Below are 25,289 nucleotides of genomic sequence, written 5' to 3'. Positions count from 1 at the left end.
CGGCAATTGATTTGTAATAGAAAAGTCTAAGCTAGTCGCCTGGGACCCTGACAGATAGGGCAGGATTGTTCTAGGTCATACAGGTCACTCATCAGAGGCAGACTCGAACCCAGGTCTACCAGAGTCTAAGGAAACTTGAACTAAAATGTGCACCTACTGTGCGCCAGGCACTGTAGTAAGCACTTTACAAATATTATCTCATTTTCCCCTCACAACAACCCTGGCAGGTAAGTGCTGTTGCTATCTGCATTTAGCAGATGAGAAAACCGAGGCAGACAGAGGCTAAGTAAGTGACTTGCCCAGGGTCACACAGCTAGTAAGTGTCTGAAGCTGGATTTGAACTCGGCTCTTCCTTATTCTAGGGCTAGTGTTCTATCCTGGTGTACCACCCAGGCAAACGGGTCTTTGGGGTCAAACCCCAAGCCGGCTCTCCCAGGAGAAGGGCAGACCAAAGGGAAAGTGGGAGAGTGTGTGTAAGGGTAAGCCCGGAGACCAGACCCAATGCAGGGAAGGGAGGGGGAAAGGCCGTGTTTTTGTCTTTTAAGTGTCCAGCTAGGACTAAGTAATGCTTTTCTTTTTACAAAACATTGTTCTAATCCCCCAGTGATATTCAACTACTAGCAATGTTAGTTAATGTTAGCCCCAAACTATATTTCGCACGTTTTGATTTTCTTTCTTGCATTCCTATAAATGTTACCTAAAATTGTCTTGGAACAGAGTCTTGTCAAAGGGCACTGGGAAAACTATCCTTCTGGATAGCTCTCTAAGTCAGAAATGATTTGGAATAATCTCACCTTAATTTAATTGTTTCTGGAAGACTGATGCCTAAGAGTGGAATAGAACGCTATTTTAAGGATGCCAGGACTGAGAGAAAGGCTTCCCTTCTCTTTTTCCTCCCGGACTCCCCCTCCCCGTCTCTGCCTTCCCCGGGGGCTCTGCCTAGAGCTGGGGAGGGCCGGGCACTTGTCCTATCCAGAGCTTCCTGCCGCGTCTGCATCACTGGTTTCTGTTCCTCCCAAGATAAGCAACCGTGGAGAGCGCCTAGGTGCTGAGGCCATGAGTGACGGGGGAGCCCGTGAGTAGAGAGGACGGCGGGAGCTGTCCTCTGGGGAGAAGCATGCTTCACAAGCCCAAAGGAGACGGTGGTCCTGCTCTGCTCCGGCTCATCATGAGGGGTCTCCTGGTCCTGAGCCTCCTTCTGGCAGCAGCCTGGAGCCAGAAGATATTCAGTGGGTAAGTAGGGGCACTCTGCCTTGGAGTCTGAGGGGTTGGGGCTGGGGGCAAGGATGGATCTCACAACGGAGAGGAAGGCTGGCATCTATGAGGCTATAAAATGGACAGCTCTGGACTGTGGAGCGCGAGGACTCCTGGGTTCTCGTCCCATCGCCCCTCTGCTTTACGTTATTTCAATTTCTAGTTGCCTCAGTTTCAGAGCCTGTAAAATGGGCACATTCTCAGTCACCTCCCCCTTCCCCCTTCTCCCTTCATTCTTTCTTCCTATTAGCATCCCGCTGAGGGGGTGGTAGGGTCTGAGCTGGCGTTTAACTGGCCCCTGAAGTTCCGCCAGCTGGTACCCAGCCTCGGTGGCCCCTCTTCATTCCTCATTCTGGATCCTCTGTCTGAAGCTTCTCAGACAGAAGAGCCCCTGCCAAGGTCTCCCTGCTTCTCCCCGGGGGCTAAAGCCTGACATTGCTCCCAGATGTCCCTGACGCCCCTCCACCATACCCTGACCCTCCCCTCATGTCTTCCCAGAGACCAGGTGCTCCGTATCAAGGCCAAGGACGAGAGACAGCTCCAATTACTCAGGAATCTAGAAGATTCGGAGTATCTGAAGGTGAGGCCTGGCCCATGGGAGTTCTTGAGATGTACTGGAAAGGTCCTGGGTTTGAATCCCAGCCATGCTACCAACTGCCTGCATGACTTTGGACGGATCATTTCACTTGCCTGGCTTCTGTGTGCTCATCTGTCAAATAAAGGGGTTCAGTCTAGAAGATCCTCAGTCTCCCGGCTAGCTCCCGAGCCTAAGCATGGTAGAGTCGGGTTTAGACCTGGAGTCAGCTTTATCTGATAGAAAGCACTTTGCCAAGCCTGGTCTCTTGACTCCCTCAGGGTTTCTCATTTCTCAAGAGCTATTGTGAAATACCCAAATTAATTTTAATTCACTTTAATTTTTAAAAGTGGCTACGTCATGCAGCACTTTTACAAAAGGGTGAGTGAATAGGTGAGGCCCATGGAATTAATTTAATATTGATAGACCCCCTCCCAAGAGCAGGCTTCCCTGGCAGGTAGATTATGGTCCAGCTGGAGGCCTCACTTCACTAGTTGGCAGCATTCTGACTGCCATAGTGCCCTTCCTGGAACACTCCAGCATCTCTAGCAGGAAGGGAGGAATCTGGCCTGTAGTGCCCTCCCCCTTCCCCTCCCCCAGCCACCACTCCCCTCCACCCCTCCAGTGGTCATAAGGTTCCGGGAAAATAAAAAGTACCAAGTACCTGTACAGGAAAAAGGTTGGGGACCAAAGGACTGGGTCTCCATGCTTTAGAATCTGGGCTTTGTTTATGCAGCTAAGCAGGTTGGCTGAGCCAGGCGTACCCTGTAAAACTGTGGAAATTTAAGAGATGGGCAGGGGGAAGGGGCATTTTTGTTTGGTACAAAACTATATTCCTCGGTGTCCCATCTGCCCACGTTAGGCGCTGAGTGCCAGATGACTTGTAGAGGGTCTTCTGATGAAAGGGCTCCGTGCAGCAAATGTGTGTGACTTGAGTCCATCCTAATAGTCCAGGCTACCATCTTGGCAGCTGGGTGGAACAGTGGTAAGAGCCCTGGGTCAGGAGTCAGGACGACCTGAATTCAAATCCAGCCTGAGATACTTACTGGCTATGTGACCTAGGGCAAGTCACTTAACCTCTGCCTGCCTGTTTCCTCAACTGTCAAATGGGGATAATTATAGTAACCACTTCCCAGGAGTCTTATGGGGATTAAATGAGATAATATTTGTAAAAAGTGCTCAGCACGTATAGTGCTATCATACTTAGCATATATAGTACTTAGTGCTTTTTACCATGTTCTACTGCCTGGAATATGATAGGCGCTCTCCAAATGTTACCTGTTATTATTGTCTGTAGTCATAGCACTTGGCTCCAGAGTTATTGTGATGATCAGGTGAGATAATCATTGTAAAGTGCTTTGTAAACCTTAAAGAGCTATGCAAATGCTAGCTATTATTAATCTTTTATTTCTATTGGAAACATTTCTCTTATAGACACAGAAAAAAACAATAACCCTGATACTTGGTGCTCATGTGGCGCTCTGTAGTTCCACAGTGTCCTCACTTACGGGATCACACTCAACCCTTACAAGCCCATGCTGCAAGTCAGGGCTGTCCAAAATGCAATTTATGCAGCCTGCTAACAAGCATAGAAATTTACATAAATGTGGGAAAATAAAAAGTACTAAGTACCTATGCAGGAAAAAGGTTGGGGACCAAAGGACTGGGTCTCCATGCTTTAGAATCTGGGCTTTGTTTACGCAGCTACCACAGAGCTCTCACTAAAATGGCAAGTCAAAATATATTGTCTGTTGTTTCAATAAAAACCTAAGGTCGGACAGCCCTGCTTTAAGTCTTTATTGTCTCCATTTTATAGATGAGGAAATGAAGTTTCAGAGAGGTTAAAAGACATTGCTTAAGAGGACAGTCCAGAGATCTCAGACGTTAGCAGCACTTCTTTTAATTGTTATAATAAAATATATTTTATTGGGGGTGGGGTAGTTGAGGCAATCACGTATTTCTGGACATGGTCCCACAGGCTGGGCCAACGGCTACCTCTACTCACAGTCCTTACTCCTATCGCCCGTGAGTTTTTCTATTGGTCAGTAATGTTATAAACAACTTTCCCCATTTTATAGAGAGCAAAATGGAGAAGCAGAGCCATGAAATGATTTTGGGGCATACGACAGACGTCCTGAGAGTAGAATCCAAGCGCCTTAGATGCCTGTGTTGTACTATAGGCATGAAGTTTTCATGTCCCTTCTATGACAGAAGGGAAGGGATGTCTTCTGCCTGCATAGTTCCACTCAGCACCCGGTCTTTGTAATTCCTCCTGCTGGTCAAGGGCCTTTTCCTTCTAATTACAGTGATTGGTGAAATTACCTCACTCATCGCTACTATAGATAAAGTCTCTACTTTAAAAGGTGTTTGGGGAGGGTGTCTTTGGGACCCAGAGATGCTTGAGTTTGGCTGAGAAGCAATGCTGGAAGATGGCGGAGTGGTTTGGGCATCATGGGGGAGAGAGAACTTTTGGACAAGAACTCTTTCTACCTCCCCTTCACCCCCATATCTTGGCCATTAGGACTTTCAGTAATACATCAAGGTGCAGATGTTAACATTTCTGAGATACAGGAGGGGAGGGACTCCCTCCGGGCTGGATAACAGTAGATTAGGCAATCATTTCCTACCTGGGTACATATGTTTGAGGTTAGATGATGAAACTCTGTTTATTTCTGTCCTTTGCCCCCCATCCCCACCAAAGGTTGATTTCTGGCATGCTCCAGCCAGGCCCAGCCGCCCTGTGGATATGAGAGTTCCTTTCTCTAACCTGAAAGCTGTCAAAAACTATCTGAATTCCAGCGGCGTCTCCTATACCGTCATGATTGAGGATGTCCAGGTAAGATCTCCCGCCAGGTCGGTGGTCACTTTAGTTTTTGTTCCTGTCTAAGGAGTAGCCAGAGACAACGGCTCTTCATCTGTGAAATGAGAAGGCCAGACGAGACAACCTCAAAGATCCTTTCTAGTTCTAAGACTTTATCCATTTGCGCTTGGATGGAATGCTAAACAGGCGAGGAACGTTACAGTTCGGAAGCCATTAGGTCCTTTGATCTATGATCCTCCCTTCTATTATGCACTTCTGACTTTGTGGGAAAGTAACAGGAGAGGCTGGTAGATGACTTGAGAGAAATTTATAGAATGTATTTACAGAATACATATGGTTAAATGAATATATATGGTCAAATATTCAGAGAATATATGTGGTCAAATGAAAATCCACATATCTGAAACACAGTTTCTAATATAGTGAGTATCCTGCTCAAATAACTAAGTTTCAGACTTGTAAGAGAGCTTGTAATTGGAAATTTTCCTCTTTTTTTTTCTTCTACTCTATATATGCATCTCTCTATTTCAGTCTGGGCCAGCTAGGTGGCACAGTGGATCAAGTGCTGGGCCTAGAATCAGGAAGACGTGAATTCAAATCTGGCCTCAGACACATACTAGCTGTGTGACCCTGGGCAAGTCACTTAACCTGTTGGCCTCAGTTTCCCCATCTGTAAAATGAGATGGAGAAGGAAATGGCAAACCACTCTAGTATCTTTGCAAAGAAAAGCCCAAATGGGTCACGAAGTGTTGGACATGATTGAACAATAACAAGAAATTTCAATCTGAACTTGCAGGCGTTCACTTTTTTAGATAGTGGCACAAAAAGATCATGGCAGAATGGTCATTTATCTTTTCTCAAGTACTGGTCTGATTTGTTCTGGAGTGGCTATCAGGGAGGAACACTTATGGAGACCTTCTATAGATGGGAGTTCTACCAAGTTTTAGTATGGAAATTAGAAAACTTGTGTAGACTTCCTAGACCTAACTCCTTTTGGTGTTATTTTAAATCTGGTTCCAGAATCATCAGTTCATACAGCATGCCTTCATGCTCTCTGATAGGCACAATAGTCAAGGTTGTGGTCAATCAGGTACCCATGTATTTACCCCTTTCAATTGAAGAAAACAATGGAATTTTCAGACCTTAATAAGTCCATTTCTTTAATCCTTCCCATGGCTCCTATCCATTGACCTGGGGCCAGCTCAATAGTCAGACGAGTCACCCAGGACCAATATTCCAACTTTAGTATGTTTTCCATGCATGCTCTAGTAAGCTATATGTTAGTAGATTGCATTAGATATTTTGGTTGCTAAATTGACTCGTACATTAAACTTATAGTCTACTAAAACTCCCAGATTTTTTTCACATAAATTAATGTAAAACTATGAGGCAGCTAGGTGGGACAGTAGATGGAATGATGGGTTTGGAATCAGGAAGACCTGAGTTCAAACCCTGTCCTAGATACTTATCAGATACTTACCAGTTGTGTGACCTTGGGCAAATCATTAACCTGTCTACCTCAGTTTCCCCTATAAAACAGGGATAATAACAGCACCTACCTCTCAGGGTTATTGTGAGGATCAAATCGGCTAATATTTATCAAGTACTTTGCAAACCTTAAAGCAGTATATAAATGCTAATAATTATAATTATCTAACCATTCTTCCATCTTGTACTTGTAAAGTTCATTTTTGACCCCCCCATTTAGGACTTTTCATTAAATCTACATTAGCATTGCAAATTATAGACTGGATGCAGCCTACAGGTGCAGATCTATGGATGAGATCGATCGATGTATTGACAAACTGGTTTTAAGTTTCATCTTACTGAATTCCACCAATTGTTCTATGCCAACACCGTCTAGAATTCTGTTGTCTGTGTCTCACAGTTATCATCTGTGAAAGCATTTTGTACCTGTAAAGCACCATGTAAAGGTAAAGCCCCGTTATTGTCCATATCATCGTCTCTGTTTATTCTGTCGTCGAGGGAAATGAGATTCAAAGGGCTCGCTGCTAGCATCCGCATCATTAAATGCCTTCAGAGTTAGACAACACCTGACTCTTGCAGAATGCTTCATCACCTCTGCCCAGCTGGCAGTTTGGTGATTATCATCTCAATTTTACAAAAGAGGAAAGAGGCCTCAGAGAGTTAAGTGATTAGCCCAAAGTCACAAAGCTATGATGTAGAAAAGCCTAGACTTGAACCTGGGTCTTTTGACTCCCATGCCAGTGTTCTATACCTGTACCTGCTTAAGTTAGCTGTAGCTTAAGTGACAAAACCAGACTGGAACCAGACTCCTAACTCCTCACTCATATATACCTTGGGGGAGTGGCCACCAGTACACGAGAGGAGATTGGAGCCCAAGGCCAATGGCCTTGTATTCATATCATCGATGGCTTCTCTCTCCCCAGTGGACTGGTGGCACTCTCTTAGTCAAAGAATACACGGCCTTGACCTTCTGGCATTTGGGGGTTTGTATTCCAGGTGCTGTTAGATGAGGAAAGAGAAGGCATGATGGCCTCCCGAAGACAGGAGAGGAGTACTAGCAGCTTCAGGTACAACTCTTACCACACTCTAGAGGAGGTAGGTATTCAGTCTAATTCGGTGGGCACTTATTAAGCACCTGCTGTATGCAAATGAAAAACCATTCCTATCCCTAAGGAGTTTACATTCTAGAGGTGGGGGATAACAAGAGAACTAGTGTTTAGATGGTAAATAAACATAACATGATTTGAAGACAGATCACAAACAACTGAGAAGATGAGGAAGGGCTTCCCATAGAATATACCAATATCCCCAAGCTGTTCTCTCTGGCAGGAGTTAGCACCTTCTGTGGTCTCCAGAGGTAATCGGCCTCATGCAGACATTGATCCCATCTCACAACCCCTGACTCCCCACCTCAGGCCTCCTGTCACATGACTGGTGTTGGGTTAAGAGGCCTAGGGCGCAGATGAGTATAAATAAGTCAGGGCAGCCTGGCCTAGCTCTACTACTGGAAAAAAACCAGCTCAAAGTACACATGCTATTCAAAGACTTTGCATTATAATTCTTATTGCCGTGATTATTATGGCTGTTCTTACCCTCAGCGTGATCATCATCCCCATTATTACTGCATGGTCCTAGATATAAGTTGCATTTTCCCCCAAATCTAACTGTGGCCGATAGTCCTTGTTATGTTTCTGGTATACCACGAGACTGTTTTCTCTGCCCAAGGGAGCTCGTTTTAGGGATGCAGTCCGTATTTGGGCCAATATGGTGGACTACAGGGTGAAAATGATGAAGTCTGTAAAGGGAGACCATTAAAAATAGCTCAAGTCTCCATGTTCATTCATGGGCTAAGATTCAGAGGGGTTATCTCGTCTAACCCCAGAGAGGCTGTGATGTGCCTCAGGTGAATCTGGGCCTTCATTCTCCGAATGCAGCTCCCTTTCCCTTACCGCACATTCATTAATCCATCCTTCCAGTAGTCACTTGTTGGGTGCCTGCTATATGGCAGGCCCTATGCTAAGAACTTCAGAGGATACAGAGATGTCAGCGGCACAGTCCCTGCCTTCAGGAAGCTTATAGTCTAGGGGGGAGAAGGGAACCCTACACTGTTAACTGCAATTCAGCACCGTACCGGGGTGGGGACCCTGCGGCCTCGAGGCCACATGAGACCCTCTAGGTCCTCAAGTGCGGCCCTTTGACTGCATCCAAACTTCACAGAACAGATTCATAGAACAAAGCTTGAATTCAGTCAGAGGGCCACACTTGGGGACCTATAGGGCCACATATGGCCTTGAGGCCGAAGGTTCCCCATCCGTGGGTACTATGTGGGTCATTCAAATACAGTGACCGCATTTTTCAAACTCCAAATCAGGACTCATATTCCGGTGAATAAACTTTCGGATATACTTTTTAGAAAAGCCCATTACAGACATGCTTTCTTTCCTTAAAACGGGGACTGCCCTGGAGAACCAGGCATTCAAGGTGTCCATGGCTCTACGAGGAGTCCTAGCCAGGATCAGAGGAGGGAGATTCTTTCTGGTGGGAGGTGGTCCTCATGACAGCAGGCTCGTGATCAGAGCAGACTCATGAATAGTATTATTAATGGAAAGGCAGTGTGGTTCAGTGGAAAGGACACTGACTTTGGAGGCAGAGGACTTGGGTTTGAATTCTGCCTTGGACACTTACTTCCTGCATGTCCTTGGGCAGATCACTCAATTTCTCAGGGCTGAAGTTTCTTCATGTAAATTGAAGGGTTGGACTTAGATGGTCTCTATGGTCCCAGCTCTAAAAGCTGTGACTTCTCTGGGACTCAGTTTCCTTATCTGTAAAATAAGGGAGGTTGTATTAATAATCTTTCAGGTCCCTCCCAGCTCTAAATCCTTTGATTTTATAAATTAAATTGAATTGAGTCTCAAGTTAAATTTCTCCAGAGAGGAAGGTTGGTGGGGGCGATGGGGAACAGAGAGAAGAGGAGGGAGGGCATTTTTGTGCCCCTTCTTTCCAGGTCCCCTCCCCTCTCTCCATGGGCAGTGCCAGCTATCTGAACTGTCTTCCTTTCAGATCTACACCTGGATGGACGACTTTGTGGCCGAGCATTCAAACCTGGTCTCGAAAATTATGACCGGCCAGACCTTTGAAAAACGCCCCATTTTTGTGCTGAAGGTAATGCTTCGATCCCCTTCATATGCCTTCCTCCAGGCCCTGGTCTCACTCAGCCCTTCCTACTTCCACCAGAGGCTCGGGGCCCCACGGAGTAGTCAGTTGGGTGACTGTGGGGACAGACGGCCTCTCGGGTCCTTTTCCCTTCAGAGTTTTAGGTAGAGGATACACACCCACCAGTCTGGTTCGGTTCAGATTCAGCTCTACATGGTGTGACCCCTGAGCCCACAAACTTAGGGTTCAAGGACTCAGCTAGCCATCACCCCCATCTCACACAGCGGGCCTGGGAACAAGCTCGGCCACACAGATGCACTCAAAAGGGGACTCCTCAGTGGGAGGATTACTGAGAAATTAGAGCCGAGGATTGGGATTATTTACCCCGTATTTGAGACAGGCGAGTGTGGGTGAGTCATTGTACTCAGTTGTCCCATCCGTTAACTAGGAGTCCTCCGCCTGCCCTTTCCCAAATAGGGGGTTTTGAGATTTTTGCTTTCTCAGGACTGTCTGCAGTCCACCAACTGAAAGTCTTTATAAATGAGCTCGAGTCAACAAGGAAGACTCCCGGCACACGCTGGTGCCATAGAAAATAACATTTGGAGCAAAAATAATGTTTGGAGTCTTGTGCCTAGGATGCATGGAGCTCTGAACGCAAGAGTCGGAGGTCTAGGATCTTATCTTTCCTGAGACACTTAGTAACTGCATGACCCTGGGCAAGTCACTTAACATACTTGGGCCTCAGTTTCTTTATCTGTAAAAGTGAAGGGGCTTGGTCTTGATGGCCTTCACCTGTGTGAAGATGCTGTGTACTGACCAGGGGTGACCTGGGTCACTTGAAAGGATCCACGCCATGGATGCCCAGGAATGGAAGTCTTTAAGATCCAGTTTGTTACCACAAAAGCTCTAGCAACCGGCCAAAGGGCTGCCTTAATTGGCTCTCATCTGTGTTCCCACCTCCACTGGAGAGGTCATCCTTTTCTATTGCTTCCTTCTAGGTGTCGAGGGAGCCAATTAACACACACACACACGCAGGCCAGTGTTCATTCTCAATTTAGGTCTAAGCAACCAGAGAGCCCCCCCCCCCCCAAGTAGAGTTGACCCATTGTATGGAGTCTCTGGGAATGTCATCGCAGCTAGTTTGGCCGCAGATCCCCGTGAGTCATTTTAACACCACCTCCTGGCTTGTTTCTTTGTCTCCCAGTTCAGCACTGGAAACAAGACCCGGCCTGCCATCTGGATTGACAGTGGTATTCATGCTCGGGAGTGGATCACCCAAGCAGTTGGAGTCTGGACAGCCATGAAGGTCAGAAGGGAATGAACATCCAACAGCCCAGAGGCGGCCTGCAGGCAGAGAGGGTTAGCAGCTAAAGGGGGTTAGCACACGGAAGGGTCTTGGGATCTTCTGATTTGACCCCTTCATTGTACAGATGAGGAAACTGAGGCCCAGAATGGGGAAATGTTTGGCTATAGTCACTCAGCAGACTTGATGGTGGTTGATTGACACCTGCCTCTGGGGGGTGTGTGTGCGCGTATGCCTGACAATTTTAGGGCCTTTTCTAAGCTTGGGTACAGTCACAGACATGCTTCGCTGATTCTCTCCTATCCCATTTCTTGTCTGGGCCAGCACAAGAGCAGAAGGAGGTCTGTTTATATTTGTTAAGCACCCACAATGTGCCGGGTGCTGCACTGGCCATACCCAAGGCAAAAGTTTGTCATGGACCCCTTTGGCAGTCCCACAAAACCTGTCTACTCCCCAGACTAATGTTTCTAAATGCACAAAATAAAACACATGGGACTCCATGGATGCAGTTAAGTGGTGCAGTGGTTACAGTGCCAGGCCCAGAGTCAGGGGGACTCACCTTCCTGAGTTCAAATCCATCCTCAGACACTTATTAGCTGTGTGACCCTGGGCAAGTCACTTCACCCTGTTTGCCTCAGTTTCCCCATCTGTTAATTGGGGATAATAACCACACCTGACTCCCTGGGTTATTGGGACTATTAAGTGAAATAATAAATGTAAATCGCTTAGCGCAGTGCTTGGCACATAGTAAGTGTTAGCGGCTGTTGCTGCTGCTGCTGCTACTACTACCACCACTACTACTAGCTGTGGGACTGTGGGCCAGTCACTCACCCTCTGTTGGTCTCATTTTCCTCGACTGTCCGTTGGGGGTAACAGCATCACCTACCTCCCAGGGTTCCTGTGCGGATCAAAGAAGCGCTTCGCGCAGTGCCTGGCACCCGTGTGGCGCTATGTCAATGCTAGCTATCATTATTGTGGTGGTGGTTATTTTTGTAAACGGAACCAATTAGAGTGAAATACAGTTATCAATCTTTTTTTTTAAAGTTTACTGACTCCCAGACTAAGAATCCAGGCTCTAGTTGCTTACAATATAATTAATTTTGTGGTTAATTCACAGAGAAGGCGTAGCGCAAACACCAACTAAGTAAGAACCTTAGCTCACCTTGTTGTCTGGTAGCGAAACTCTCCTGGCCTGGTTCTGCACCCCCCATTCCCGTCCATAATCCCTCATGCCTGCGTTTGGGGGTCCCACTCCAATCTTCCTGCATCGCCGTCCCTCCTTCCTTTCAGATTGCCATGGATTATGGGGAAGAACCAGTGCTGACCAAAGTCTTGAACCACATGGACATCTTTCTTGAAATCATCACCAACCCGGATGGTTTTGCCTACACCCACAGCATGGTGAGGCTCTTTAGGGAGAGGGAAGGGAGGGGAGACCGGAGCACCTGGCAGGGAGGGAGGGAAAGGCCTAATGCCCCTGTGGAGTGGGGGGAAGCATTCCCCTGGATTCTCTGCCTTGTCTCGGGCTGTGAGTGGGGACAGTGGAGGATGCCGGGCTTTTGATCCTCCCGCTGGACCTCTTACACCAATCAGTGGAGGATGCCGTGGGCCTGGACTAGGTTAAGCACCATGGCTAGGCACCATTGGCACCTCCAGACCGTGTCCCCAGTCACACAGTGAAAGAACCAAGTTCCAAACCCATCTCTGACTCCAGATCCAGTGCTCTGTCAGCCTGGGACCCCCGTGTCAGGCTAATCTGGGCAGACAAAAGCTCACTTTGTCCATCGGGTCCCCATCCTGCCCTGATCACGACCTGTCCCTGTTAGCCTTTCCCCACCTCCTCCTCAGTGGAGCAGAGGTGGAGATGAGGACACTCAGGAGTCTGGCCCTAAGCTCAGGAATGACCTTTGCTCCATGGCCAGAGCCACTGGGCAGGGCACGGTGACGGTCAGGCCTGGCATCTACTGTCGCTCATCTGATCCTTACACTGCCCTCATTTCATCACAGTCCTTGGAATCTGGAGCTGGGAGACTGATCTTGAGTCCTGGCTCTTCCTCTTACTGCGTGCCTGGCCTCGGTCACTGCTTTTGGCCTCCTCGTTTTTTTAAATGAAGAGGTTAGATGATGTGACCAAGTACACAGGAGGCGCTTAATAAATGTCTATTGATTGACTGCTGGGTCTCTTCTAGCCCTAGAAGTCTGTGATTCTGAAACCGAGACCCAGAGAGTTTATCCCAAATGACACAGCCCGTAAGTGTCCAGGATTAGAAACTGAGACTTGGGACGTCCCAAAACTTGGCTGGTCTAGGCCTCCCAGTTCACAAGATCCCATGCCCTGTGTTTTCCCCCTAGGACCGTCTGTGGCGCAAGAACCGAGCTATCAGCTCGCATTCCATCTGCAAGGGGGTAGATCCCAACAGGAACTGGGATTCTGACTTTGGAGGTAGGGCGTTTTCCCTCAGGGGTGGGGGAGGGGCTGGTGTGCCTCTTGCTGGACTGTCTGCACTGAGGGGACATGTGGCCCAATAATTAAATACCAGTGAATATGGGCCGGGGCGTGCTAAAGATGTGGGCCTTGTAGCCAAAGAGTACGTGGGAGGGCTTAAGATGTATGATCAGGGGCATGCTGGAGGCTCTAACTGGCTCCTGGAAGCCCATTGTTAAATGTTCAGTGTGACCTCTTACACCTCAGAAATCAGTAAAAAAGAAATACAACCAGGGCTTGATTTATTGTTTTGTTGATTATCTAGACTTAAGCAAGTGATGAAGAAAAAAATCTAAATAACTCTGATTAAATTTAAAAGTGTGTTATGATATATAATAGCCTGAGAGCCAGGTGTTAAACATTTAACCAACGCACTGCTGTTATAATGAATATATTTGTATAATCTGTATTGTATAGACATGTGTATATACACATATATACACTATTATATAGACATATATACAGTAAGAGACAGAAACAGAGAGGGAGGGAAAGAGAAGAGAGGGAAAAAGAAAGAGAGAGAGAAGAGAAAGTGGGAGAGAAGAGAGGGAAGACAGATGGGGGAGAGAGAAAGAGGTAGAGGGAGACGGAAAGAAGAAAGCAAGAAAGAAAAAGAGAAGAGAAAGAGAGGAAAGGAGAGAGAGAGGAGAGAGAAGGAGGAGAAAAAGGGAAAGAAAGAAGGGGGAGGAAAGGGGAAGAGAGAGAGGAAGAAGGAGAAGGAGAAGAAGAAGGAGGAGGAGGAGGAGGAGGAAGAGGAGGGAGGAGGGAGAGAGAGAAAGAGAGAGAGAGACAGACAGACAGAAGGAAGATCAGGAGGAGGAAGAGGAGGAGGAGGAGGAGGAGGAGGAGGGGGGGGGAGGGAGAGAGCAAGAACAGCAGCGTGCTGGCCTTGGGATCAGGATGGCCTGGGCCAGTCCCTTAACCTCCGAGCACCTCTAAGACTATAAGCGGCAGAGCTGTTGCCAGTCTGCATTGATGAAAGGAGTCTCCTCACCAGTGATTCCTTACACTCATGAAATCATGATCTGATCAGAATATATGTGTGTCTATCATCTCTCTTTCTGTCTCTAACAAATACAATGAATGTTTTTTAAATGTCTGCTTTTGCAGGATGCCGTATCAGGCATTAAGACTGTTAAAACAAAAATTCATTCCAAATGCATTTATTAAGCACCCACTCTTTGCTAATCCACATTGTGCTAGACCCTACTCGATGTTCTCAGAAAATGGGCAAAAGCAAAACAACCCCTGCCCTCAAGGTTTGTTGCTGTTCACTCTTCACAAACCCATTGGGGGTTTTCTTGGCAAAGTTACTGCAGTGGTTTGCCATTTCCTTCTCCAGCCCATTTTACAGATGAGGAAACTGAGGCAAACAGGGTTAAGCAACTTGCCCAGGGTCACACAACCAGTAAGTGTCTGAGGCTGGATTTGAACTTAGGAAGATGAGTCTCCCTGACTCCTAGCCTGGTACTCTGTCCACTCTGCTACGAGCTGCCCTACCCTGGGACGTCGATGCTATTATTATCCTCATTTTACAGTTGAGAAAAGTGAGACGGAAGTTAAGTGACTTGCCCAGAGTCACACTCAGTAAGAGCCTGAGGTCATATTTGAACTCAGATCTTCCTGACTCTCTCCACTGTTCCGGGAAGATTTCTCTCTAAGAAAGAAGTATTTAAGATTGCCTCCCAGCTCCTGTTATGAGATCTGTCTAATACCAGGACAGGGGGATTAGTAGGATGGGAGGAGTGGGGCAGGGGGGTCCCAAAGAAGACAGTCCAGAAGGAACAGACCCTCACTCATAACTCATCCCACAGCCAGGCTTTAGATCCTATTGTTTTCCTATTAAAAATGTCTCCCAGAGGACATATAAGGGAAGAATACATGTCGTGAACGAATTAGGAAGAATTAGTTCCATATTAATTGAGGAGAGTGCCACCATTCACATAAGCAGCCCTAAGGACACTCCTCAAAACCATTCCTCGCCAGGCCAGTTCTTCATCTCTTTCCGTCTAGTGAAGAGGAAGGGATGGGAGAGGTCTTCTGCCCCTGGCCTGAGACTATAACATCCTTTCCCCCTGGCTGCATTGCTGGAGTGTGGTCAAACACTAGAGGGTTGGGCACTCTCACAATAACTTGACAATGCTGATACCTGCAGCACAGTACTAAGGAAGTTAAAAGTTTGAATGTAACTGCTTTATTTTAAAAGATTTTCAAAATTTTTTTAGAAGAGTGCTACCTGCTGTATGGTTACAGCAGAATTTCACTTGGACCTAATTTTGGGGGGTCCTGATGGGTCTGTGTTAACTACACGCACAGCTGTGATCCTACCAGGCCCTTGGAGGACAAACCTTTCTCCCCATGTTAAAGGTGTTTCAGACAGGCTCTTGCTCCGGCTCACTTTGCCTGGGGCCACAGGATTCAGACCAGGAACTGTGCTGCCCAAGGAAAGAGAAGTCACTAGGAAACATGCACTCCCCCCTACCCCCGCCCCCCGCCCATCCCTACCAACTGTAGTTCTCCATAGAGTCCTAGGGTTAGAGCTACAAGACCTTAGAAACCAGCCAGTCCAACCCCCTCATTTTTACAGATAAGGAAACAGAGGCCCCCATATGTGACATCACTTGTCTGTGGTTACAGAGCTAGCTAGGGCCCAGGGTTCCCCACTCCCAGGCCAGTGTCCTTGTGAATCCTCTAGGGCAGAGCCCTTTCTGGGCTAGGCTTGTGTTGGCAGTTAGAGGCAGAACCAGGGCGTCATCTTTGGCCCCTAGATGGAGTACAACTGTGCCAGGGACTCGTAACTAGAGCAACAGATGTTGCTACCAATTAGGCGTAGTTCTGCTTGGTCCAAATAACTCAGATTTTAATTTTTTTTTTAATTTTTGAGGCAATCAGGATTATGTGATTCGCCCAGTCACACAGCCAGTAAGTATCTGAGGACAAATCTGAACTCAGGTCCTCCTGACTCCAGGGCCTGTGCTCTATCCACTGCACCACCCAGCTGCCAGTATTGTGAGGAAGGGAAGGTGGGGGGGATGGAAAGATGAGAGGAAGGAAGGGAAGGCAAAGGAAGATAAGGGGAAGGTGAGGCAAAGGAAGACAAGGGAAGGGAAGAGAAGACAAAAGAAGGAAAGGGCCGTAAAATGGCTGTATTTCCTAGTCTGCATTGTTTGTCTTTCCTGCTGCTGCATGAAGCAGGTGCATAGCCTCCAGGCAGACATGCCAAACAGGTTTTCAGTTCTCTTATGAGTCTCCAGCATGAGTCTGTGATCCTCCCCTCCCAGGTCCTCATCTACCTGCTTCTTGTAGGCAGATCTTGCTGCTGTCTGGAGACTTGTTACCGCAGGTGTGGGCTGTGGCAAGTCAGGAGAGGAAGTGATTGGGGGTGGAGTGGGGTCAGGGGCCCAGGAAGGCTTAGTGACTCGCCTGTGGTCAGAAGCAGCACGTCTCTGTTGGCTGACTCAGGCAGGAGTGTTCTCTTGGTGGTTTCAACATAATTTGATGTAATTGTTCTAATGTGGAACGTGGAAACCACCCCATTACCTCCCACCCCCATCTCAATCTGGGATTCCTGTGGGATGATGGCTATCCCATTTGAACAAGTGAATCTACAGATCAGCTAGCTGGCAAACCCCTGGGGCTCCCAGGAACTCAGGTGGGATGCTGTGACCTCCCTAGAAGTGCTCACATGGTCACTGACCTTCGCTGACCTACTGAAGGTCTGTTTTCTGGGGCAGAGGCTAGGCTTGAGGTAGGGAGCACTGGGATGGCTCCCCCTAACTCTTATTAAAGTAAGGAAGAACGAGCAGTTGACCTAGGGGGAAGGTGGAGGGACAGGGAGGCAGCAGCTGCTGCCAATAACTCAGACAAAGGTTATTATTCCTTCCTTCTAGCCTTTTCTTTCCCTCTGAGATAACCCACTGTTGTTCCATCATTTCAGTCGTGTCCTATGCTTCATGACCTCATTTGGGGTTTTCCTAGCAGATATACTGCAGGGTTTTGCCATTTCCTTCTCCAGCTCATTTGACAGATGAGGAAACTGAGGCAAACAGGATTAAGCAACTTGCCCAGGATCTGAGGCTGGATTTGAACTCAGGTCTTCCTGACCCCAGGCCCTGCACTCTGTTCACTGTGCCACCCAGCTGCCCACATCTAAGGTATCCCATAGCCAAGTCATAAGAAGTACAGGTTGCCCAGTTTTCCTAAACTGACCTCAGTGTTGAGGGGAGGGAAAGAATCAGCTGAGACCTCGAGGCTGCTCTAGAGAACCTGGTTACGTGGGGGGCTGTCTGTGTATTTGGGATCCCCTCGTTGTGTCTATGGCCCTAGTCTTAGGCTGGGTGGCTGTGCTCTAAACGACTTGAGGTCTTAAGGCATCACTTACACGGAAAGCCTGAGCAGTGATGACGTTGCCGTGGCGCCATAGAGAACCGTCCTTGATGACACCTTCTGTGAGTTGCCCTATTCTTTTTAGTGTGCTTCTGTCCAAAGGTCACAGGACCGTGGCACAGATGTTGGCTGTGTATTCTGCCTCCAATTGACTCTGCCCCCTAGACTACCATTGCTGGTTTTGGGGAGGTAGAGACACGGAGTGAGAAAGGAAAGAAAGTATAGGAAGAACAATTAAGAAGAAGGCTCACTCTGGAATAATTTATACTCTCTCATAAGTGGAGAAAACAAAGTTAATTAAAAATCTTAATGAACTGGAGCCCTCACGAGTAGAGTGGTACAGGTGATGGGGGAAGAGAATGAGTGTTTATTAAGTGCCTACTATGTGCCAAGCACAGTTAAGTGCCCCATATGTGCTAAGTGCTTTACAAATATCTCACTTCAATGTAGGGTGCTGAATGGGGAGGTGAGTGATATCAGTTCAAACCCTAGCTGTTGCTTACTAGCTATGTGACATTGGGTGAGTCTCAAGACTTTTCTGGGCCTCGGTTTCCTTATCTGTAAAATGGGGATGATAATACTTGTTCTATATACTTCCTGGGTCTTTGTCACATCTAAAGGTGTGAGCTGTTCTTTGTTCTAATCGTGCTCTAAGCCCTGGTAGCTGGACCTACACTTATTAGCCTTATGTTCTCAAATATTTAGAATTATCGATTTTTTAAAGTTGGAAAGAACTTTAGAGCCCTTCTAGTTTGCCCCTCACTTTACAGAGGAGGATCTGAGGGCAAGAAAGGTCAAACAGCCTGCTTGAGGTCACATGGCTCATACTGATTTCTAGGCTGGTGCTCTTTAACCTGTGCCCAATAGACCATGAACTTAGAAACCCCTTCAGGAAGAAATGGTCAGGAGTAGATGAGGGTCATCGGAAGGGCCTTCTTTGGTGTTACTCTCATTCAGCTAGGGAGCTGGGATTAGCCATGATGATGCGAGCCCGTGATCTTCCTGGAGGGGGCTCTTTGTGATATCGGCAGGGACACACAGAGAAAGCCCCCAAGATTTGTCGTTGACTCCCCAAGTTAGCATATCCCTACCTGCCTGACAGTTTCTGTGGGTTACGTGTTCAAGTTCTTAGATCATAGGCTAAAAGCTGGCTAATGGGATGCTTGGGAAAACATCATCTCCTCCTTTGATGTCTTCAAACAAAGGCTGGATAAGCACTTGTAAGGTGTGTTTTATAGGGGCTTCTCTGTGGTTTAGGTTAGACCAGACGGCCCCTGAGGGCCCTTTCAGCTCTGGTATTCTGTGACCCTGTGACCTCAAGTGATTTGTCCAAAGTCGCACAGATAGTAACTGGCATAGTCAGGTGGTGAACCCAGTCCTCTGACTCCAAATCCTGACTTTCTCTTTCTTTCTTTCTTTCTTTCTTTCTTTCTTTCTTTCTTTCTTTCTTTCTTTCTTTCTTTCTTTCTTCCCTTCCTTACGCATTCCGTCCTTCCTTCCTTTCCGTCTCTTCCTTCCCCTTCTTCTTCCTCCTTCATTCCTTCCTTTCTTCCTTGATTCCTTCTTCCTTCTTCCTCCTTCCCTTCCTCCTTCATTGTCTTCCCTCTTTCCTTTCTTCTTTCTTTCTTCTTTCCTTTCTTCTTTCTTTCTTTTTCTTTCTTTCTTTCTTTCTTTCTTTCTTTCTTCCTTCCTTCCTTCCTTCCTTCCTTCCTTCCTTCCTTCCTTCCTCTCTTCCTTCCTTCCTTCCTAGTTGCACAGACAATAACTAGCATAACCAAGTGGTGGACCCAAGTCTTCTGACTCCAAATCCTGACTGTTTTGTTTTCTTTCTCTTTTTCTTTCTTTCTTTCCTTCCTTTCTCTCTTCTTTCCTCCCTTTCTCTCTTCTTTCCTCCCTTCCATTCTTTTTCTTTCTCTCTCTTTCTTTCCTTCTTTCCTTTTTCTTTCTTTCTCTTTCTCCCTTCCTTCCTTTCTTTTTTTTCCTTCCTTCCTGCCTCCCTTCCTTCCTTTTTTCTTTCATTCCTCTCTTTCTCTCTTCTTTCTTTTTCCTTCCTTCCTTCTTTTTTTTTCTCATTAGAAATGATTTTTTAACACTCATTTAAAAATTTTTTGAGTTCCAAAGCCCCTCCCTCCCTCCAACCACTCCCCCACCCATTGATAAGGCAAGCAATATGATGTCAATTATACATGTGAAGTCATACAAAACATATTTCAATATTGGTTATGCTGTGAAAAAAGCAAGAAAAAAAAGTGAAAAAGATATGCTTCAATCTGTACTCTGAGTTCATCAGTTCTCTCTCTGGATACAGAGAACATTTTTCATTGTGAGTCCTTTGGAATTGTCTTAAATTGATCAGAGTAGCTAAGTCTTTCACATTTGATTATCACAATGTTGCTGTTACTGTGTTCAGTTCTCCTGGTTCTGCTCTCTTCACTCTGCATCAATTCATATAAGTCTTCTCAGGTTTTCTGAAACCATCACACTATTTGTTTCACAGAGCATAATAGTTTCTGGGTTCTTTCTACTATACCCTACTGCTTCTCTGGAGTACAACTTTATAACTTGCATTTTGGGGGGTGGGGAACTTATTTCTAGGTGTCGGTTCTAGCAACAACCCCTGCTCGGAGACTTACCATGGGCCCTTCCCTCACTCTGAGCCAGAGGTGGCATCCATTGCAAACTTCATCCAGAAGCACAAGCATTTCAAGGTCCTGATCTCCATCCACAGCTATTCCCAGATGCTCCTGTATCCCTATGGCTACAGAAAGGAGCCTGCTCGTGATAACGAGGAGCTGGTAATATTCCTCCCCTGTCATATGGGGGTGGGGTGGGGAGAACCATCCTCCCAGAGCAGAGGGTGAAGACTCTTATTTGACAGCCTTTCCAGGGGGTTGCACCCTCTGTCAAAAAGGGAAAAGAACACAGGTACCCTCCATGGTCCATAGGATAAAGGTCCAAATGTCCTATGTGGAAGTTGTTCTCCCACCCTGACTGGCTCCTTGTACAGTTCAAAGAATCATAGATTTAAAACTGAATGTAACCTTGGAGACCAGCTAGTCCAGTCCCCTGCCCAAATTTACAGAGATGATAAGTATCAGAGGTGAGATTTGAACCTAAGCCACACTGAACATGCCGCACCATTCATGGGAGGAAGAATAGTTCTAGAAGGGGAGATGTTGTTGGAATCACAGGAAAATAACAGGTCTGATTCATGAGAGGTGGTCCTCAGAGATAGAAAAGGATGATAGACGGGACAGGGAGAAAGAGAGGAAAAGACCATCTGTAGACAGTGCCCATGGTGCACTAGCATCCACTGACATCCTTACGATGTGCAGAGAGTTTTAGGAAGACCCCTGGCACAATGGGTGCCCTTCCCTCGGCAAAGCTATGGGAGGAAGTCGACAGGAGTTTCAGGGATGATCAATAAATCAATCAACATTTAGCATGTCTGTTGTGTACCAGGCACTATGCTAAGTGGCAGAGATACAAAAAGAGGCAAGAGAGTCCCTGCCTTCAAAGAATTCGTAATCCAGTGGAGGAGACAATGTGGAAACAAATATATAAACCAAGCTATGTACAGGATAAATGGGAAAAATTAACAGAGGGAAGGCACTGGAATTAAGAGGGGTTAGGGAAGGCTGCTTGTAGGAGGTGAGATTTGAGTTGGGACTTAAAGGAAGCCAGAGGGGTCAGTAGTCAGAGCAGAGGAGGGGGAGCATTCCAGGGATGGGGAACAGCCAGAGAGAATGCCCAGATCCAAGAGATGGAGTACTTTGTTTGTAGAACGCCAGACATAGGTCAACGATTAGCAAAGGGCCCGGCACACAGAAGATGCTTAATAAATACTGACCAATTGACGGGAAGATCAGGTACGGACAGTCGCGAGAAGCATTGTTGGCTAGAGTGTCCACATTGAGGCGATCGCAGATTCACCAGGTTATTGGAGTGTATGAGGCACTGTGTTAGGTGCCAGGGAGGGTACCAAGAAGGTATGGTCCTTTACTTTATGGAGTCATAGTTTTATTCGGGGAGGTGGTGGAGGAGAGGGAAGACATTAAATGTATTAAATACATAAACATAAACATTACAAGCGTTATCCACCGAGGGGTCACACAGGCTGGATTTTGGCTCTCCCAGAAATAGTGACAGAATGGATAGGAAGATCTGGATTCAGATCCAACCTCTAACACTTACTAGTAGTATAACCTCGGCATGCTACTAAATCTCTCTAACCCTCAGTTTCCACATCTATAAAATGGGGAGTCTGGACTCTAAGGTCCCTTCCAGTTTCAGATCTCCTAGAGGAGAACCCTTGTCTCCTATCTACTGATTGGAAAGACAAAAACAAGTGAAGGAAAATTGATAATCTAATCTCCCTGGCCCACATATAGCTCGTGAAGGATTGGGAAAATAATTTGTTTGATAAGGAAATACTTAATCACATGGCATAGGCCCAGTTATTTGGACCAGATACAGCACAAGTTTGCCAAACAACTGACCACCTTGGCCAGTTGGGAGAGACATTTACAGATCAAGGTTCAAACAGCACGACTTCTTGCTGCAGTCACGGACACCAATAGGGGAAATCTGTGCTTTTGTACTGGTGAATGCTTTTCACGAAGGCTTCCCCCTCTGGGTAGATATGGGAAGAAGGAGGACTCTGGAGGGCTGACACAGGGAAACCAAACCATGAAGGGAGAAGGGGTGCAGCCTTCCTGGGAAGACAGCTCTGGGTTGAGTTAGATTTCCCTAGGACACATTCTGGGCTGTCCTTCTCTGCTCACCTTACCAGTAGGTTGGAGGAGCCAAGGCTCCTCATTACTGCCACACGATTCGGGGGTCTTGTGTAGTCAGAGAGGGCCCAGATGTGTAGAGAACCCCATTCTTCCTTTGTTCTATGAAGTGCAGGAAGGGAATGGATCTCATCTCCTAGAAGCTCCCAAGCTCCCTGAACAATGCCGGGTGGGTCAGTCTCTGCCCCTTGTGTGGTCTGGGATCTTCTTCAGCAGTGTGTGTAAGAGCTAGGAGCCAGATTGCCTTCTCCTTTGAAATAAAGGGATTAGGATTCCCAGAGGGCTTGATTGGGAGGCTGTGAAGCCAAAGCCAGAAGCCATAGAGCCCCTGTCTCTTCAAGGCATCCATAAACTCTGACTCTGATCTCCTAAGTGCACCCACGGCACCTGGAGTCAACGTCAGCATTCCCTCGACGAACATTTGTCAGGCATCTACTGTGTGAGTTCTGTGGGGTGCATCTTTCACCCCTCTGGCCACTGTAGCAGAGAGCCAAGGTTAAAGAAGGGAACGTCATCCAAGGCCTTACTCTCTGGACTCTGGGATTTTAGAGCCAGAAGGATCAGCTCATCTCCATCACGAGGTGATCTCAGAGATCATTTTACAGCTGGGGAGACTGAGGCCCTGGGTGGTGACTAGACCCCAAGCCTCCTGCCTTCTGGGCCCCACACAGGATGTACCCACTTACATCTTTTCTCCCCCAAGTGATGTTCTATAGGGGCAGCTCGATGGTGCAGTGTATAGAATGCCAGGCCTGGAGCAAGGAAGACCTGAGTTCAAATCCAGCCTCAGACACTTACTAGCTGTGTGACCCTGGGCCAGTCTCTGTTTGCCTCAGTTTCCTCATCTGTAAAATGAGCTAGAGAAGGAAATGGCAAACCACTCCAGTGTGTATCTTTGCCAAGAAAAACCCCAAAAAGGGGTCAGAAAGAGGCAGACACGACTGAAGTGACCGAACAACAAGATGTTCCGAGGCCTCTAGCCTCCCCAGACCTTTCCGGCTCTCCAGAGGGAGAGTGATTCCCCTTCCTTCCATCCGCCTGTCTCTTACATTTGTGATGTTTCCTTGGCAGCATAGTCTTGCCAGCGAGGCAGTGGAAGCTCTCTCCCAAGTGCATGGAACCGAGTACCTCTATGGGAGAACCATCAGCACCATGTGTGAGTGAGCCTTCCCCGGGGCAGCAACATCTGGGGGGTCTTCTGAAGTCACACTCCCTAGGCCAGGTGTTTCTTTCCTACCATGGGGGTGGCTATCAGGCAAGGAATGGATGCTTTGGGGGCTGAGACTGTGGGGCTGCCATAGCCCCTAGCTAAGTCACTTAATTGTCTATGCCTCATACCCCCCCAATTAGCTGTCAAGGACCACGTTATTTCATGTTGTTATCTCCCTCAGCTTTCCTTTAATTCAATCCAATAAACAGTTTTTAGGCAACTATAATGTGGTAGGGCCTAGGCACTGGGGTTATAAAGACAAACATTAAATAGTCCCTGATCTCAGGGAAATTCCATTCTACATATATATTCTATATTCTACAGATATATATTCTATATATAATATATAGTTTATACACACGTGTATGTTTATAAATGCATACACACATGCACATATATGTATGTATACACATAGGTATAAGCATTGAAGCATATACATACGTGTATATTCACATATACATGTGTGTACACGTGTATGCACACACATATGCTCCTTTGAGATCGTGAATATTCTAGAATACTCCCTTTATTTCTGTATTTTACAATATTCTAGTCTTTCACTACCGACTCTTTGGCCTAAGAGGAGTGAAAACAACTCCTGGTGTTTCCACCAGTCCTCCTTCCCTGCCTTCTTCAGCTCCTCCTCTGTTTACCAGCCCCATCCATAACTGTGCCTGCTTTTGGCTGTTGTTTTTCACACCATAGACATTTCTCCTTAGCCGCTCCAATGGAGGAAGCCAAACCAACCAACATGGTACCCGCATCTGACAGCAGATGCCTTGTCTTCCCTCCCCGACCCCCGATTTTCTCGGCCTGTTTTTTTTTTCATAGATATGGCCAATGGGATCACCATCGACTGGGCCTATGACCATAACATCAAGTATTCCTTTACCTTTGAGCTGCGAGACACTGGAATTTATGGCTTCTTACTGCCCGCCAGTCAGATCATCCCCACGGCTGAAGAGACCTGGCCAGCCATTCTGACCATCATCAGGCATGCCTATGATAATCCCTACTAGGAGCTCGATGTGCAGTCGCAGCCTGAGGAAGAAGCTTCTTTCTAGGTCCAACCCAGGCCTATGCCCAGAGTTGTTCCTTTCCTTTGTCTCCACATCTATCCAACCTTCCCCTGTTCCTTCTTCTTCAAACAATAAAAATGAGTTTTAGCCCCATTTCTTGCCTCTGAATTTGGGATTCTCTTTGCTGTACCTGGGTATACCCATCATCCTTCAGGGGCAGAATCTTTGGCAGAGGGGAAGGGAAGGGAGGGGAAGGAAAGAAAGGAGAGGGGAGGGGAGTGAGGGGAGGGGAGGAGATCCTTACTGAGTACTGAAGTATTGAATGACTTACAGAGGGAGTAAAAAAGAGAGTACAGGAAAAATCCATCTGGGACGCCTGAAAGCTACCCTAAGTTCAAAGCACGTTTTTAGTTTTAGCATACAAAGCATAAAAACTCCCACCAATATTCCTTATTACTAACCAGAGGACAAATTATTAAAAACCAGAAGACTTCTAAATTAAGCAATGTATTGAAGTAAATGACAACAAAAATTATCTGCATACACCCCCTCAGATCATAGTACTATGGAAGGGAGAATATGAACAGGGAATGGGATAGCCAGGTGGTACAGTGGATGGAACCCTGGGTGTGCATTCAGGAAGACCTGAGTTCAGATTTGGCCTCAGAGACTTACTAAGTATGTGACTGTGGGCAATCACGTCACCTCTGTCTGCCTCAATACATGAGCGGGATAATAATTGTAAATTGCTTGGCACATAGTAAGTGCTATATCAGTGTTGTTCTGTCACTTTCTGGATGTCT

At 46.8% G+C, this 25,289-nt stretch overlaps 1 protein-coding gene across 2 annotated transcripts; it reads left to right on the top strand.

Annotated features, from left to right (window-relative positions):
- Positions 1–1,141: 1,141 nt before the first annotated feature.
- On the top strand, positions 1,142–24,564 carry LOC118850755 (carboxypeptidase A5-like). Of its 2 annotated transcripts, XM_036760388.1 has the most exons (11): positions 1,142–1,233; positions 1,753–1,834; positions 4,530–4,664; positions 7,134–7,232; positions 9,198–9,299; positions 10,495–10,596; positions 11,884–11,994; positions 12,946–13,036; positions 20,060–20,259; positions 23,329–23,413; positions 24,299–24,564. In XM_036760388.1, the coding sequence occupies exons 1-11, from the start codon at positions 1,169–1,171 to the stop codon at positions 24,484–24,486; spliced, it is 1,260 nt and encodes a 419-aa protein (XP_036616283.1). In that variant the 5' UTR covers positions 1,142–1,168; the 3' UTR covers positions 24,487–24,564. The 2 variants fall into 2 exon arrangements, with proteins under 2 accessions (XP_036616283.1, XP_036616282.1); XM_036760387.1 differs by lacking the exon at positions 23,329–23,413 and having other exon boundaries at positions 1,169–1,233; positions 24,299–24,523.
- The last annotated feature ends 725 nt before the right edge of the window (positions 24,565–25,289 follow it).

This window comes from Trichosurus vulpecula, chromosome 5 (assembly GCF_011100635.1).
Source record: "Trichosurus vulpecula isolate mTriVul1 chromosome 5, mTriVul1.pri, whole genome shotgun sequence".
Taxonomy (NCBI): Eukaryota; Metazoa; Chordata; class Mammalia; order Diprotodontia; family Phalangeridae; genus Trichosurus; species Trichosurus vulpecula.
This window is presented reverse-complemented; position numbering and strand designations above follow the sequence as displayed.

What these genes read in the sequence shown, in the direction of transcription:
- LOC118850755 (XM_036760388.1), top strand. Translation starts at nt 1,169, where the DNA reads ATGAGGGGTCTCCTGGTCCTGAGCCTCCTTCTGGCAGCAGCCTGGAGC. An exon ending in AAGATTCGGAGTATCTGAAG is followed by an intron (nt 1,835 to 4,529) that starts GTGAGGCCTGGC and finishes TCCCCACCAAAG; the next exon opens with GTTGATTTCTGGCATGCTCC. An exon ending in TTGCCTACACCCACAGCATG is followed by an intron (nt 11,995 to 12,945) that starts GTGAGGCTCTTT and finishes TTTTCCCCCTAG; the next exon opens with GACCGTCTGTGGCGCAAGAA.